Source organism: Ranitomeya imitator, chromosome 4 (assembly GCF_032444005.1).
Source record: "Ranitomeya imitator isolate aRanImi1 chromosome 4, aRanImi1.pri, whole genome shotgun sequence".
Taxonomy (NCBI): Eukaryota; Metazoa; Chordata; class Amphibia; order Anura; family Dendrobatidae; genus Ranitomeya; species Ranitomeya imitator.
In genome coordinates, this window is record NC_091285.1 from 511827014 (window position 1) to 511845767 (window position 18754).

The following is an 18754-nucleotide window of genomic DNA, read 5'->3' on the forward strand; positions in this document are numbered from 1 at the left end:
GGTAAGTATGAAGTTTGTTTTTTTTACTTTTAGGATGGTATCCAGGGTAAACATCGGGTTACTAAGCGCGGCCCTGCGCTTAGTAACCCGATGTTTACCCTGGTTACCAGCGAAGACATCGCTGAATCGGTGTCACACACGCCGATTCAGCGATGTCAGTGGGAGAGCCAGCGACCAAAGAAAGTGCTGGCCCTCTAGCCCCGACCGACGACATCACAGCAGGATTCTGATCGCTGCTGCGTGTCAAACTAAACGATATCGCTAGCCAGGACGCTGCAACGTCACGGATCGCTAGCGATATCGTTTAGTGTGAAGGTACCTTTAGGCTTTGAATCCCTTTATCACCTTGATGGTGGGGGGTGGCTTATCAGTGTCTAGACTTGTTGTTCTCTATTGAAACGCATGCGTTAAAAACGCAACCAAACGCATGTGCTTAAAAACGCATGCGTTTACATAGACAGCAATGCTTTTTTTTTTACGCAAACCATGCGCAATCGAACACATGCGTTTCCTGGCGGCAAATAGACGCCTCTAAAATTACTACATGTTGCATTTCCGCGCCAAGCCGCAAGCGACAAAAAGACGCATGCGTTGTCAAGCGCGGCAAAACGCGAACAAAAAAAGCATGCGTTTTTAATGTTAAATATAGAAAAACACGACGCATGCGTTTATATGCGGTACAAACGCTGCGGCAAAAAAACGCAAATGTGAAACCAGCCTGAGAGGTAGCCTCGCTCCACCAATGACGTGCGCTGCTCACTCCGTCCAATTCCAGAGCCAGAATCCTAACCGTGTACTAGATCACCCACACAGCGCTGTGCTTACGGGACCAGGGCTGAGTATAGAATTCTATTTGAAAATTGATTGTTAGGAAGAGTTGGGACATATGAACGGGGGTGAAATTAGTAGTGGAAAACGTCTTTAAGCATTTCGCATGAGGAGTGCTTTGGGGTACATAGTGTATACTGTGTGTACAATTATTAGGCAATTTTAGTATTTTTGATGATTAATTTTATTATTAAACAACCACAGTGCTGTTGGTCAATCCAAAAGGTAAATAAACTAGAATATTTACGATAGTAAAGTGAGATTTTGTTTTTGGAGAACATCTGTGTGCAGAATTATTGAGCAAGAATTGGTGTGCACAATTATTATGCAACTAAAATGTAAATTTTCCCATCTGAATTGTTTTCATCTGTTAAAGTCAGAATAATAACTAAATATGTATAAAAAAAATTACATTTCACTGTAAATAGTCCATTTAAGAAGCGCCCACAAACTCTCAATGGTATAAAGGTCGGGTGAGGAAGGGGGGCCATGTCATTCTTTCATCTTTAAAGGAATTTGTCAGTCAGATGAATCCTCCTAAGCCATCTATATGGACATGCAAGTCATAAAGAGCTCGATAAAATGATACATTGATATCTGCGATCTGATGTCTTATTCCAGACAAATCCACATTTTTCTTATAAGTAAATGAGTTATTTAGTACTATGGGCCGGACACTGACCTTCCTGAGAATCTGCCTCCAGAGATTAATTTAAATAAAAGGGACGTTCTGAATGTGATGTGTAATCTCTCTGCTCTCTTGATCTCACTGCAGAGAGGAGTGTGATTATACCTAACATATCTGCAGGTTCCGCTCAGCTTCATCTTTTATCTCACAACCAGATAGTGTTACAATACAGCAGAGCTCTGAGAGCTGCAGTAAATGTGTTTTTATGGAGAAAAGTTCAGTTCTACTGTTCTGTGTTAGTTACTTGTCTCACAATGGAAACTCCTCCTTTTACTAAAAATATTCTTTGGAGGCAGATTCTCATGAAGATCAGTGTTCGGTCCATAGTCATGAACAGCTCATTTACATATAAAAAAAACATGGATGGATTTCTTTGGAATAAGAAATCAGATCACAGATATCAAGGTATAATTTTATTCACCTTCCTATGATCTACATGCCCATACAGACAGCTTAGTTGGAATAATAATAATAATTTTATTTTTATAGCACCAACATTTTCTGCAGCACTTTACATTTTAGAGGGGACTTGTACAGACAAGAAATGACATTACAGAATATCAATAATCACATGAATCAATAGATACCAGGAGGAGTGAGGGCCCCGCAATTGCTTGTATTCTACAGTCCAGCCATCCGTATAATAAATAGGGTGTTCATGTAATGCTGCATGAACTGCTCACCAACCAGTATGTGCACGGGCACAGAGGGCTATTAAGTGCATATAGGGTGAGTGAAAAATTACTGTCCTGGTTTTGAAGAAAATTAAGTATGGGCAAAACAGGGATAGTTAGATAAGTGTGTTGAGGTGATATTCCAATTAAAAAACCTTTTTTTTAGGGCAAGCTTAAAACTGTGGGTATTGGGAATCAATCAGTTTCCTTGGTAATGCATACCAAATTGGCGCAGCTTGCGAGAAGTCTTTGGAGGTGGCAATGGGAGGTTCGGATTATTGAGGATGTTAATCTTAGGTCATTAGCAGAACGGAGGGCGCGGGTAGGGTGGTAAACTGAGACAAGGGAGGAGATGTAGGGTGGTGCTGACGCATGGAGTGCTTTGTGGGTGAGCGTGATAAGTTTGTAAGGTACTGTATATCGGATGGGCAATCCGTTCCAACGACTGGCACAGGGTAGAGGCATTGGTGTAATGGTTGGCGAGGAATATTATCCTGGCTTCTGCACTTAGGAAGTATTGGAGAGGGGAGAGACCTTGGGCTGATCCTACTTACAAATTCCTCTTAATGCCTTTACTGATTAGCCCAGCAGTTGAAACTTTGATTCATGCAATGGAGCATTGTTCTGCATAAAAAATATTTATTCTTGAAAAATACGGACTTTTTCCTGTACCATTGGTTGAAGAAAGTGTCTAAAATTAGCAGTAGGTTTGGAAGTTGATTTTGAGTCCATCTTCAACCCCAAAAAGTCCAACTAGCTCATCCTTATTGGTACCATCTCATAGCAGTACGCAACTCCATCTTGTTGGTGCCTGAGTTGAAATGGAGTTCTGTGTCTGTTACAGATCCAGCCACAGGCTCATTTGGTACGTCAAGCGTTGCCCTCATCCTATCAGCTCATAACACCTTTGAAAAATTTGTCTACAGGTATTTCTTGGCCAAGTCTTGATGTTTCAACTTCTGTCTCTTGTTCAGTGGTGGTCGGGTATCATCATTCCTTACTTCGGCCATGTTTCTGGGCACCAAACACCTTTTACTTCTGGGGCTCCAAGGAGATTACAGCTCTGGAATGTGACAGCCGTGAAGGATAAATGGGTTCCTGGTCTCTTCATGTTTAATTCTTCTCAAATCTTTGGCAGTTAATGGGTATCGTTTTTACTCAGCACGTTTTTGAAACCCTGTTGACTATATGCAACAAAACTTTGAACGGTTCTGTGATCACAACCCAATATCTTAGTAATTTCAAGAGTTCGGCATCCCTCTTTAAGGTCTTTTTCACACGTCCTGATATTTCTGGTAACGGAGATATCAGTGTACGTGGGTGTAATACGTGTAGCAACTGTGTGCTGTCTGTGTGCCGCATCAGTACCACATCTACCGACGTCTGGGAAGCAGCGGTACTGTTTGCGCTGTTCTTTGGCACCAGGTGCTGAAGACCACTCTTGTCATTCTTCCATGCTTGTTCTGTGATCAACGCTAGCAAGGGAGAATGTTGAGTTGTATTCAAATAATAGCAAGAGCAGGCTCCGGCTGATGAGAGTATTGATCAGCCGCCGCCTGCGTTATAAGTAAATGCAAAAAAAAAGGAAAGGACATGAGATCCCCTGTATTTTTGATAACCAGCCAGGTAAAACGTTCAGCTGTCAGCTTTAGCAAGGTTGGCTATTAAGAATATTTATATTTTAAAAAATGTTGTCGTCATTGCGCATGTATGCAGGACGTTTTACGGCCCGTGCTGCTGTTAAAAAATGGACATGCCCGTGTGTATTGCCCACGGACACACGGTTTGTGGAAACTCACTGATGTGCATAGACCCATTCACCTGAATTGGTCTCCCTGTGTAAGTGTCTCTGGTACGTGTGAAAACCATCACCATACCTACTGAAAACACTTGATGTGCGAAAGAGCCCTAAGACTGTAGCAATATTTGACTTTTCAGAGTAAGGCAAAGTAGGCCAAAAAGTAACTTAACTGAGGAAAACAAGCTACTTAATAATTCTGCTCCTCTTGATAAAGGGTGTTGTATCCTTAGGTCACCCCCTCCCTCCCTCCAGTAGTCAACATCCTCTGATCTGCTTCATCCAAGGTTGTACAGTTTGGAGTTGGATAATCTGCATAAATATGATGTTGTCAAAATACTCACTTGCCTAATAATTGTGCACACAGTATAGATATGATAATAGGATTCATAATTAATTAGTGCAGCACCAGAAAATAAATGAATTTCTGATGGATTGAGGCTGTATGTGAAGTGATCTATAACAGGGTGTTTCTGGAAAGTTGATTTGTTCCCACCAGTATTTCTGCACTTCATGTGTATATGATGGGTGTGCAGGATTGTTCTTTTCCTAAATTAAATCTGATGGAGACATAATATTCAACATTTCTCCTTACCTTGCAGGTAGTTCACAAAGGCGGCATTCTTCAATGGCCAGAATACATTCCATGACTATTGAAGCCCCTATAACGAAGGTAGGATATAGTAATATCATTCATTTAAAATCACTCAAATCAACATCGAAAAATGTTGAGGTTTTGTTATGACGGCAGAGTTGAGTGTCCCTGCCATGCAGTTTAGCGGTATAAAAAGGCAGTGGCCGGCTGGGTGATGGAATTGATGTGGCACAAACTGACATTTTTCATCCATTTCTGATGCTGTAGGCTTTTAAAAGACAGGTTTATGTGGCAAAACACCCATGTGCAAAGTATAGGACACAAAACATTTTCTTTTAGTTCTCGGAAATGTCTTAGGAACCTCATCTGTGTACGTGTTGCGCTCTGTCTAAATCTTCTTTACTGGATTACGTACATCAGCGTATACATCTCTAGAGTATAAATATAATTTAAAAAAAACAGCAAGCCATCCTGGACAATACAAGAATAAAAACCCCTAAGAAATTAGCAGAAATCACCACCATACTCCTATTTAGTACCACAAGGTATTGGCTCACCAGGTCTACAGGTAAACATTGAGAACCTAATGGGATGTGTGACGTTTCCTGGCTATTTCAGTCATGTTGTATTGTGATACATTAAATACATTTATTGTATTTACTCTAGTATAGATATGAATTAAAAAGTATGTTTTATTAGTATTGTGTTTGATATTGTATTTATTGGAGCTAATTTGTAGGTTATGATTTTGATTGATTGTTGGATCTGTATGTATATGTAGTTGGTGAGTTAAAGGTTATTAATAAAATTTAATATGGATTATAGAAATTTGGAGATTTCACTTTAACAACGTTAAAGGGAATCTGTAATGTCACCAAGAGCTATTAATCCACAGATTTAGGGTTAATCTGCAGGTAAATAATGATCCAATGTTGTCCGTCTGTCTAACTAGCTTCTACCAGGCGAAAATGGACTTTAGGCCTCCCATAAGCCACGGGCTTTCAGTCATTGATGCGGTGCCAAAGGAGGCTTTTTCATCGCTCACAGCATTGTGCTGTATCCACACCCCGGCACTCTCATTGACTGCTCGCACTGCAGAGCATCTGTACGCAGCAAGATATCAAAGTGCTGGGACTTGCTTGCAACAGACTCATTGTTGTACTGAGTGGTAACATGACTGAAAGCTGGCAGCTTCTGGGAGGAGTAAACTTAATTTTCTCCTAGGTAGCCACACTTTCAGTAAAGCAACCAAACAACATTAGAACACTATAAACATGCCAAATCTGCTTTTTATTTTTTTTCTAGACCGCTTATCAAGAAATGACTGACAATATTTTTTACGGACATATTGGGAAACCATAATAAACCATTATGATCAAAAGTGATACATGCCTGCAGCCCATAATTCTGATATGAAGACAATAGCTGCATTCACTGTAAAATAATTACAATCAGAACTATGTGTATTTGTTCAACTGCAAGAAACTTCAGACTCCTCAATTTTACTTTCTGGACAGGGTAAAAAATGCCCAATTTTTCTTTCTTCCTGCAGATTCTCTTTATCTGTAAGTAATTAGCATTTTTGGACATGACCGGTTTCCTTTAAAGAATCACTCCCATATTCCCCTAGATTCTCCTGGACCTCCTTAAGGCTGGGGTCTACAGACAGTACATCTGTAGATCTGTTGCATCAGGCCTCAACAGATCAGAACTGATGGTAGATTGATGCATCAGTTGCCATCAGGATTTTTTCACCATTTACTCCTAAGCGCTGGTCCAGAATCGGATCCCAATGTAACATGACATGGCTATCTTGCGTCTTCTCTGGGGTGCTAATCTTTAGGGTACAATACAAGCTTCCTCCTATTGAGTGAATAAAAGTCACATATCATGATCTTTACAAGACCATAGAGATTAACATCTGCACAGGATGCAGCCATCATTGATTCGTAAAAACTCAAACATATTACGGCTGAATAAATCAGAGCTGAATAAATCAATAATGGCTGCATGATGGCTAGGATCTGCATACACGTCTTCTATTTACTTTATTTATTTATTTTACTCACTTATATAGCGCTAACATATTCCACATCGCTTTACAGACATCATCATCACTGTCCCCATTGGGGCTCACAATCTACATTTCCTATCAGTATATATTTGGAATGTGGGAGTAAACCGAAGGAAACACAAACACGGGGAGAACATACAAACTCCTTACAGATGTTGTCCTTGGTGAGATTTGAACCCAGGACCCCAGCGCTGCAGTGCTAACCACTGTCTTGTGTATGGATGGGACGCACACATGTCAGCCACACATTAGTGTGTTTAGCCAAGCCCAATGATTTTTGGTTGGAGCCGAATGGGACTTTTCAACTCTCCCCCTGATATTCTATATATTGTATGTGGAAGGAACCATCTGTTAGATTTCAACACTCCTGATTCTTTTTTTTCCTTCCAGGATATACTCCACCTGCAGAGATGACTGGTTGCAGACTTTTTATTTCCCCCTTTCTCCATACATGTTACATATGATGGAGAGAGTAGCGATAGCTGTGTACAGCCATCTTTATTCCTATATGTCTCCAGTATAGTGACCACATGGAGCCTATATATCCACTTTGGCTGCTCTGTGTGTAGGCAGCCGCACATTCTTAGCATTATGGTATGTGCACACGTTCAGTATTTGCAGCTGAAATGTCTGCTACATATAGTTAAATGTTGGTAGGAAAAGAGCAGCATAGAATACGAGCCTTTTGGAGCATTTTTGACACATTTTTGTATGAATTTTTGATCCATTTCTCGCCCTCTTCATTAAACCAACGGTACATGTTTAATAGTTACTTTTGATTTTTGATGCGTTTTCACATTCTTTAAACTGGATGAAAAACGCTGAAAGAATTGAAATGCTTCAGATATGAAACTGCTTGAAATCTGCAAGGAAAAAAATAAGCAACACGTGCATGAGACTTCAGGAACCGCATTCACTTTGCTGATACTAGGAAATCCTTCAGTTTTTGTGACAAAACTGCTTGAAAAATACTTGACAACAATGCAACAAATATTTAACGTGCATATTCCTTAGGCCATGTTCACATGAGATGAATGAGATTTCTGATCTCATGGACACGTTTCAAATTTTTTCCTTGTAGCTTTGAAGCAGTTTCAAAACCGCAGCATGTCAATTCTTTCGGCATTTTTCATCCAGTTTAAAAAAATGCGGAAACACATCAAAAATCAAAAGTAACTTTATTAAACATGTACTGTAGCCAAAGCTTACATATAATCCTCATCCCCAAAAAAAAAAAAACACTGCAAAAAATGCGTAACCATTATGCATATCTTTTGCCCTAGATAACAAAGAAAAATGCACAATAATGCATCAGTGTTGCTATATATATATATATATATATATATATATATATGTCTAAGGTTGTACTTCCGTCTGTCTGTAATGGAAATCCCACGTCACTGATTGGTCGCGGCCGATCAGCGACGGGCACAGTCCGATCAAGAATTAGTCCCTCCCTACTTCCATCCAGTCAGTGCCCGGCGCCCGCTTCATACTCCCCTCCAGTCAGCGCTGACACAGGGTTAATGGCAGCGTTACCGGACCGCTTTATGCTGCGGGTAACGCACTCCGTTAACGCTGCTATTAACCCTGTGTGACCAACTTTTTACTATTGATGCTGCCTATGCAGCATCAATAGTAAAAAGATCTAATCTTAAAAATAATTAAAAAAGCAAAAAAACTGCTATTCTCACCTTCCGTCGTCCACCGATGCGCGCACGGCTGCCGCCAGCTTCCGTTCCCAGAGACGCATTGCGAAATTACCCAGAAGACAGTCTTCTGGGTAATTTAGCAATGCATCGCTGGGAACGGACGCTGGCGGCAGCCGTCTGCGCATCGGGACAGCTTTGCTGGACGCCGGTCGGGTGAGTATATAACTATTTTTTATTTAAATTTTTTTTTTTTTTTTTTAACAGGGATATGGTGCCCACGCTGCTATATACTACGTGGGCTGTTATATACTGCGTGGGCTGTGTTATATATTACGTGGGCTGTCATATAATGCGTGGCTGCTACATACTTTGTGGCCTGTTATATAGTGCGTGGCCTGTGTTATATAGTGCGTGGCCTGTGTTATATACTGCGTGGCCTGTGTTATATACTGCGTGGGCTGTGTTATATACTGCGTGGCTGCTACATACTTTGTGGCCTGTGTTACATACTGCGTGGCCTGTGTTATATACTGCGTGGGCTGTTATATACTGCGTGGGCTGTTTTATATACTGCGTGGCCTGTTATATACTGCGTGGCCTGTGTTATATACTGCGTGGCCTGTGTTATATACTGCGTGGCCTGTGTTATATACTGCGTGGCCTGTGTTATATACTGCGTGGCCTGTGTTATATACTGCGTGGCTGCTACATACTGTGTGGACTGTTATATACTGCGTGTCTGCTATATACATGGCTCCTATATACTATGTGGCCTGTGCTATATACTATGTGGCTGCTACATACATACATACATGCATGCATGCATGCATGCATGCATGCATGCATGCATGCATGCATATATACATGCATGCATACATACATACATACATATTCTAGAATACCCGATGCGTTAGAATCGGGCCACCATCTATTACCATAGTGCTTCTCCACTTTCTGGCAGTGACCCAACATGCGATAAAGGAAATATCCATGATGCGCCCCCTGGTGGTACGAATTTATATCAGCACTGCTGAGGCTGAAAAATGGCATGCAAGATCATCTATTCTGATTTACATGTCCCGATGTATTACTAACCTACAGAAAATGAGTGACCATATACAAGTACAGAAAATCTGTAACAAACTTGTTGCTTTTTATGAGTGAAAAAACGCTGCAAAAATGCTGAAAGTGACATGCTGCAGTCATAAAAAAACACAGCAGTTTTCCAATTCATTTAGGAAAAAAAATGAGTGGGCATGATATTTCTGAAATCTCATGTCTTTTGCTGGTACTTTAATAAACAGCTTTGAATTTGCATGAAAAACACCGCAAAAAACCCTGCAAGTGTGAACATAGGTTTATATAGATTCTGACTGTCTTCCCATTGCACACATTTTAATACATGTGTTGATTGACTAAACTTTGACATTGTATGCATGGATTGAAGAATTGGATGCACAAAAAATTCTTTAATTATATCTGTTCCAGGATTTATAGAATAAAAATTGTACTTGGATTTTTCCAAACCTGTTTTGTTTTTCTAAAATCCTTTCTAACAATTGGGTCAACGCGTTGGATATATGTTGACCTCAATAGACTTTTTTTATTCTTTCATCCTTAAAACTATGAATTGGTAAAAAAGAGGAAATTGCCATGTAATTCCATGGCAGATGTACAAGGAGGACACTAATCCTAAGCAGTAAGTGTAACCATTAGTCACACACATATTGCTATTAAGTCCGTATAATCCACATGCAGACATTTACGGTAATCTCCTTAGTCAAGTACTAGCCATAGAATGACTGATACTAAGGAACTGTGGAGTACTAGGTCACACAAGCTTCACAAGAGCAGAGAGCGGAAAGGTCTTTGTAAAACTTCCTCCTCGCTCACATCAGCGTATAAATCGGATGAGTGCAGTCTGATAAAAAATCGGATTGCACTTGTTCCAATGGAATTCAGTGAGACAGCGCTTATCTGATTATTTTTTTTTCCCAGGTGGAATCTGGATGAGAAAAAAAAAAGCAGCATGCTGCGAGTGGCTCCTCACATATCGTACGAGATTCTCCAATGCAAGTCAATGGATGCAAGAAAAAAATCGCTCGGCACACTGACCATGCGTGTGCCGTTTGATTTTTACGCACACATCTCAAAGGAAATCCAACATTTAATCAGCAAAGTACAGTAAATTCACCTCCCGAACAGAATAGATACAGGAAGAGCAAAGAGTAACATCGTTTTGAACTTTTGACTTTCAGGCTCTGTATCTCACCATTCACTACTTCTTTGATCGTGAGGCTACCACCGTTTTATAGACAATCATCTCGGATATCTCGTACATAAATTTGACTTGAAGCTATTTAGCATATGATTAGTTATGTAGATTCTTGACATGTCACTGCAATGTTACTGTTTTGCGCCTGGTGGTGGGAAAAAAAAATGTTCTTCCTGTATACTACAAAATACAACCTGTTCTCACATTCCCCAATAGCTCAGTGTATTATTAGGTTCATTCCCAAGTGAAAGGTCATTGGTTCCAATCGAGGAGCAGCCATTAAGAACTTTTCCCAAGAAAAGAGAAACTGCATCATCCAGCTCATCGTTGGCTGTCTTTTGACCAAGAAAATTGCCAAACTGCATCTTGTGAGTGCCATGACAGTTGGAAGAATATGAAATAAAGTCTGTCCATCCATTCAAAAGCCAAAATGTGGACGTCCAGGCAAAATACAGGAGTCAACAAGTCGGCTCATCCAAAGGTCTATCAGTTTGGGCGCAACAAACATGTCAGTGGAGGTGGCTCGTATGCTTTATAATAGTGAGATCACAGACATCCGTGGAAGCACCGTGTGACAAATGTTACACAAGTGTGGAATGGTGTCCCGAAAAAAGGTGAAGAAGCCTCAACTTCAATGTTGTCATTAAGCTCTTTGGTTCAAGTACAAAAAGTGGACATTTAAAGATTTGAAATGGGTGATTTCAGGCGATGACACGAAAGTCCATAGATTAGGCTCCAATGGGTGCAAATGAGTCTGAAAGAAACAAGAAAGAAAAAAAAGAGGTTAAGGGATTGAGAAATTGAAGGAAATGTTAAGTTCAGTGGAGGAAGCCTGATGATATGGGGCTGTTTCACAGCCAAAGGCATTGGACACTTGAACAGGATTGATGGTGGTCTCGATGCTGAGCTATATGTTATTTTCCTACAAGATGAGTTACTTCGTACACTCAAAAGTACTATGGGTATGAAAAGGATGATATATTGTTCGAGCAGGACAACGCCCCGAAGCATACGTCGAGTTTTGTGAAGAATTGGTTCAATGAAGTAGAGATTCTGGAATGACCGCAACATTCCCTAAACGTCAACCCAATCAAACACTTGTCAGTAGAATTGAAGTAAAACCTGTATACATACACAAGTGAGTCGACCAGTGTGCACCAACTTTGTGAACCTGTAGAAGATACCTGAGATCAAATTTCGGTAACCTCGTGTTTTGAATCTGATCGCGAGCATGCCCTGAAGGAGTCATGCAGTGTTGAAAGGAAAAGGAGGATTTACAAAATACTAACAGAATAATAAAAATGTAGATCTTTAGGAGCAAATCAATAACAATGCAGTGACGTGAAAATAATCTGCATAACTAATCATATGCTAAATAGTTGCAAATCAATTTTAAGTATGAGATATCGAAGATGATTGTGTATAAAATGACGACTGTCTCAAGCTCAAAGCAGAAGTGGATAGTCAAAGGTTCAAAACATTGTTACCCTTTTGCGCTTCACTGTATCTAGAAATTTGTCCGTGATTATATATATATATATATATATATATACAGGTCCTTCTCAAAAAATTAGCATATAGTGTTAAATTTCATTATTTACCATAATGTAATGATTACAATTAAACTTTCATATATTATAGATTCATTATCCACCAACTGAAATTTGTCAGGTCTTTTATTGTTTTAATACTGATGATTTTGGCATACAACTCCTGATAACCCAAAAAACCTGTCTCAATAAATTAGCATATTTCACCCATCCAATCAAATAAAAGTGTTTTTTAATAACAAACAAAAAAACCATCAAATAATAATGTTCAGTTATGCACTCAATACTTGGTCGGGAATCCTTTGGCAGAAATGACTGCTTCAATGCGGTGTGGCATGGAGGCAATCAGCCTGTGACACTGCTGAGATGTTATGGAGGCCCAGGATGCTTCAATAGCGGCCTTAAGCTCATCCAGAGTGTTGGGACTTGCGTCTCTCAACTTTCTCTTCACAATATCCCACAGATTCTCTATGGGGTTCAGATCAGGAGAGTTGGCAGGCCAATTGAGCACAGTAATACCATGGTCAGTAAACCATTTACCAGTGGTTTTGGCACTGTGAGCAGGTGCCAGGTCGTGCTGAAAAATGAAATCTTCATCTCCATAAAGCATTTCAGCCGATGGAAGCATGAAGTGCTCCAAAATCTCCTGATAGCTAGCTGCATTGACCCTGCCCTTGATGAAACACAGTGGACCAACACCAGCAGCTGACATGGCACCCCACACCATCACTGACTGTGGGTACTTGACACTGGACTTCAGGCATTTTGGCATTTCCTTCTCCCCAGTCTTCCTCCACACTCTGGCACCTTGATTTCCAAATGACATGCAAAATTTGCTTTCATCAGAAAAAAGTACTTGGGACCACTTAGCAACAGTCCAGTGCTGCTTCTCTGTAGCTCAAAAGTGGCTTTACCTGGGGAATGCGGCACCTGTAGCCCATTTCCTGCACACGCCTGTGCACGGTGGCTCTGGATGTTTCCACACCAGACTCAGTCCACTGCTTCCTCAGGTTCCCCAAGGTCTGGAATCGGTCCTTCTCCACAATCTTCCTCAGGGTCCGGTCTCCTCTTCTCGTTGTACAGCGTTTTCTGCCACATTGTTTCCTTCCAACAGACTTACCATTGAGGTGCCTTGATACAGCACTCTGGGAACAGCCTATTTGTTGAGAAATTTCTTTCTGGGTCTTACCCTCTTGCTTGAGGGTGTCAATGATGGCCTTCTTGACATCTGTCAGGTCGCTAGTCTTACCCATGATGGGGGTTTTGAGTAATGAACCAGGCAAGGAGTTTATAAAAGCCTCAGGTATCTTTTGCATGTGTTTAGAGTTAATTAGTTGATTCAGAAGATTAGGGTAATAGGTCATTTAGAGAACCTGTTCTTGATATGCTAATTTATTGAGACAGGTTTTTTGGGTTATCAGGAGTTGTATGCCAAAATCATCAGTATTAAAACAATAAAAGACCTGACAAATTTCAGTTGGTGGATAATGAATCTATAATATATGAAAGTTTAATTGTAATCATTACATTATGGTAAATAATTAAATTTAACACTATATGCTAATTTTTTGAGAAGGACCTGTATATATATATATATATATATATATATATATATATATATATATATCTATATATCCGTGCGTGTGTAGTTTTCTGTACTTGTATTTAGGTAATAAAGAAATTAAAAATGTAAACGATGGTGGGGGGGTGTCCCTTATTTTTAATAACTAAGGGAAAGCAGGCAGCTGTGAGCTAGTCTTATAAGGCTGCCGTCACACTAGCAGTATTTGATCTGTATTTTACATCAGTATTTGTAAGCCAAAACCAGGAGTGGGTGATAAATGCAGAAGTGGTGCATAAGTTTCTATTATACTTTTTCTCTGATTGTTCCACTCCTGGTTTTGGCTTAAGTTCCTTGGGGAGTCTAGTTTCCAAAATGGGGTCACTTGTGGGGGGGTTTCTACTGTTTAGGTACATCAGGGCTCTGCAAACGCAACATAATGCCCACAGACCATTCTATCTAAGTCTGCATTCCAAAACGGCGCTCATTCCCTTCCGAGCTCTGCCGTGCGCCCAAACAGTGGTTTACCCCCACATATGGGGCATCAGCGTACTCGGGATAAATTGGACAACAACTTTAGTGGTCCAATTTCTCCTGTTACCTTTTGTGAAAATAAAAACTTGGGGGTTACAATATCTTTTTTGTAGAAAAAAAAATATTTTTTATTTTGACGACTCTGCATTATAAACTTTTGTGAAGCACTTGGGCATTCAAAGTTCTCACCAAACATCTAGATAAGTTCCATGGGGGGTCTAGTTTCCAAAATGGGGTCACTTGTGGAGGGTTTCTACTGTTTAGGCACATCAGGGGCTCTCCAAACGCGACATGGCGTCCGATCTCAATTCCAGCCAATTCTACATTGAAAAAGTAAAACGGCACTCCTTCTCTTCCAAGCTCTGCGGTGCGCCCAAACAGTGGTTTACCCCCACATATTGGGTATCGACGTACTCAGGAGAAATTGCACAACAACTTTTGTGGTCTAATTTCTCCTGTTACCCTTGTGAAAATAAAAATTGGGGGGCAAAAAGATCATTTTTGTAGAAAAAATGTTTTTTGTTTTTTTATTTTCACGGCTCTACGTTATAAACTTCTGTGAAGCACCTGAGGGTTTAAAGTGCTCACCACACATCTAAATAAGTTCCTTAAGGGGTCTAGTTTCCAAAATGGTGTCACTTGTGGGGGGTTTCCACTGTTTAGGCACATCAGGGGCTCTCTAAACGTGACATGGTGTCCGATCTCAATTCCAGCCAATTCTGCGTTGAAAAAGTCAAACGGCGCTCCTTCAGTTCCAAGTTCTGCAGTGCGCCCAAAAAGTGGTTTACCCCCACATATGGGGTATTGGCGTCTTCAGGAGAAATTGCATAACAAAATTTATGGTTACATTTCTGTTTTTACACATGTGCAAATAAAAAAATGGTTCTGAATTACAATGTTTGCAAAAAAAAGTTAAATGTTCATTTTTTTCCTTCCACATTGTTTCAGTTCCTGTGAAGCACGTAAAGGGTTAATAAACTTCTTAAATGTGGTTTTGAGAACCTTGAGGTGTGCAATTTTTAGAATGGTGTCACACTTGGTTATTTTCTATCATATAGACCCCTCAAAATGACTTCAAATGTGATGTGGTCCCTAATAAAAATGGTGTTGTAAAAATGAGAAATTGCTGGTCAACTTTTAACCCTTATAACTCCCCAACAAAAAAAAATTTTGTTTCCAAAATTGTGCTATGTAAAGTAGACATGTGGGAAATGTTATTTATTAACTATTTTTCGTGAGATATCGCTCTGATTTAAGGGCATAAAAATACAAAGTTTGAAAATTGCAAAATTTTAAAAATTTTCGCCATATTTCCATTTTTTTCATAAATAATCGCAAGTAATATCGAAGAAATGTTACCACTAACATGAAGTACAATATGTCACGAAAAAACATTCTCAGAATCAGCGGGATCTGTTGAAGCGTTCCAGAGTTATAACCTCATAAAGTGACAGTGGTCAGAATTGTAAAAATTGGCTCGGTCATTAAGTACCAAATTGGCTCTGTCACTAAGGGGTTAAAAGAGGGGCTTTTCTGTGGAGGGTCTTGCGCTCTAAGAGGATGTAGAGTTATTGGACTAGTATAAGTTACACCCATTTGAAATGCTTTCTCTACTGTGGTTCTATTTTTTATTTATTTACGCAGTAATGGGTGTCTGATCATCCTTGTATGTATGTGGAGATTGCACAGATTAGGGGTGATTTGGTATTATTAAATCCCAATCTGATTTGATCCTTATGGTACATACCATAAGGCCCTGCACTTAGTAACCCGATGTTTACCCTGGTTACCAGTGAAGACATCGCTGGAGCGGCGTCACACACGCCGATTCAGCGATGTCAGCGGGTGATCCAGCGACGAAATAAAGTTCTGGACTTTCAGCAACAACCAGCGATGTCACAGCAGGATCCAGATCGCTGCTGCGTGTCAAACATAACGATATCGCACTGCAACATCACGGATCGCTATCGCTCTAAAGTCGCTAAATGTGACGGTACCTTTAGTAAATTGTTTCTAGATGGATCCTCCCAGAATCTATCAATCGGACAAGACCGATTCTTCTTGTTTGAACATGGCCAACATTACTATGTCTGGCCCATATTTTTTTTTCAAAAGAGTACCGTATTCCTATCTCACAAAATGCCATCAGTTCATGATCGTCAGGAATCCGACTTATGCGATGTCAATTGCTCCTAAGGCTTCTTTCACACTAGCGTCGGAATCTCCCCGTCGCAATGCGTCGGGGAGAGATTCCGACGCTAGCGTTTAACGCTTTGCACAATGGGTGCAGCGGATGCATTTTTCCGGCGCATCCGCTGCCCCATTGTAAGGTGCGGGGAGGTGGGGGCGGAGTTCCGGCCACGCATGCGCGGTCGGAAAAAGCGGTCCGTCGGGAGAAAAAAAACGTTACATGTAGGGTTTTTTTTCCCCGACGGTCCGCCAAAGCACGACGCATCCGTCGCAAGAAGGATGCGAAGTGTGCAAATCCGTCGCAAATGCGTCGCCAATAGAAGTCTATGGGGAAAAAACGCATCCTGCAAGCACTTTTGCAGGATGCGTTTTTTCTGCAAAACGACGCATTGTGACGGATTTACAAAAAACGCTAGTGTGAAAGTACCCTAAGAGTGAAGGGGCCACAGTGCTGACCCAGTCCTTTACAGGTTTTCCTCAGCAAAGGGGCATACCTAGCCAAAAGGGGCATAACTAGCCAAAAGGGGCACGGCTCCAATCAAGTGAATAGGTCTCGCTGTAGTTACCTGCCCAGTGGAATTTTTGACCACCTGGCCAATGCACTGCTGAAACAACATTGTAGCCCCTCTATTCTCAGGCTGGGTTATTATGCCACAACTTAACCCCTTAGAAGTTAGTGACATTTATGTTTTTCCTATCATCACACTTTGTATTCGTTCCTGAAAAGCACCCAAAGGGTTAATAAACTACCTGACAGCGGTTTTGAATACGTTGAGGGGAACGGTTTTTAAAATGGTATCACATTTAGGGATTTTGCGACATATCAGTCACCCAAATTCACTTAAAAACTGAATAGGTCTCTAAAAAAAATAAGTTAACAAGTTTTATAAATGCCCTTGAAAAAATGAAAAATTGCTGCTACAGATTTAAACCTTCTAACATTGTAACAAAAATAAAAGCATAGTTTACATATGTGCTGATTTCAAGCAGACATGAGGGAAATTAATAACTATTTTATGTGGAATGACCATCTAGATTAAAGGGATAATCATTCAAAGTTTGAAAATTGCTAATATTTATATATTTTTTTTCTAATTTCTGATATTTTTATACAAAAAATATTATATAGATCTAAATTTACCATTAACATAAAATACAATGTGTGTCACGAAAAAACCGTCTCAAAATCACTGCGATCTGTTGAAACATTCCCGTTATTACCACTTAAAGTGACACTGGTTAGATTTGAAAAATTTGTCTCGGTCACTAAAGGGGTTAAAACCCCAATAATCAGTAAGTGATGACAGATCCCACCCATACACCATTAGGGGCAAGGACAGGTTTAATATGGAGATGTAGGGTTCATTGTCTCACCTGCAGCCCTTTTGACAGCATGGGTGGTGTGCTGCGACTGACAAGTCATCCTGGAGCTATGAAGTATGACTCTCTATTATCGGAGAGAATGTGGTGTTCCAGGACTGCACAGTGTGAATGTTACTTCATGCATATTAAAGGTGTTGGTGTCTCAATACTGAATGTAGTTATCTGGTGACAACCTTCGCAATCATCTGAGCAGCAGACAAGATGGTGGCACCTGCACATATAGTTACAGAGAAAATGTGGTATGACTTGCAGCAGCCATATAATGTCTTTTTTTATTATTATTATTAATTTCGCAGTGAGACAGCTAAAGAGATGCTTTAACTAGGGGAGCCATCTATGCCATGTCCATTTGGCCATCGAGGCTTGAGGATAGCTATGCATACATTAAATCATCTATTGTACAGGCAGATAATGTTAGAGTGAGATTGTGATGTGATATTGCCTAGTAATTTGTGAAAAAGTAAGGACATGTTTTAATCATTCCTTAGCCAGGGTTAAATTATGCCAAAGATTGAAATGAACAGGTGACATAATAGAAGCTGATCGCCAGAAATGCAAGCGATTAACAAAGTTTCAGGGCGCAGTCTAAATCCTTTATTAAAGCGGACCTGTTTTCAGTCTTTTCCTAAGTAAACTACAGGCATTGTGATGTTGATGTTGTTACACTGATTAAAGTGATACATGGGGTGCAGAAATCAGTCTTGTTCTTGTGTAATCAGTGTCAGAAGTTTTCAGTTAATGTGATTCTTGTGCTCTTGGGCAGGACTGTAGGCAGAGTCTGATCTCGCTGCTCTAAGCCAGAGAAACCAAGGAGAGACCTGCTGACAGGCTGCCCAGAAGCACAAACAGTCTGTCTGTATGATGAGGAACATGTTTGTGCTTCAGGATGACTGGTGGGCAGGTCTCTCCTTGGTTTCTCTGGCTTAGAGCAGGAAGATAAGACCCTACCTAC

General features: G+C 40.4%; 1 protein-coding gene across 3 annotated transcripts in view; it reads left to right on the top strand.

Annotated features, from left to right (window-relative positions):
* PDE8A (phosphodiesterase 8A) overlaps nt 1-18754 on the top strand; it is a 490200-nt gene that overhangs the window by 407311 nt on the left and 64135 nt on the right. For all 3 annotated transcript variants that reach the window (XM_069766080.1, XM_069766079.1, XM_069766082.1), the window contains exon 13: nt 4591-4661. In XM_069766080.1, coding sequence (XP_069622181.1) covers nt 4591-4661 — 71 coding nt within the window. The remainder of the gene's footprint in view (nt 1-4590; nt 4662-18754) is intronic.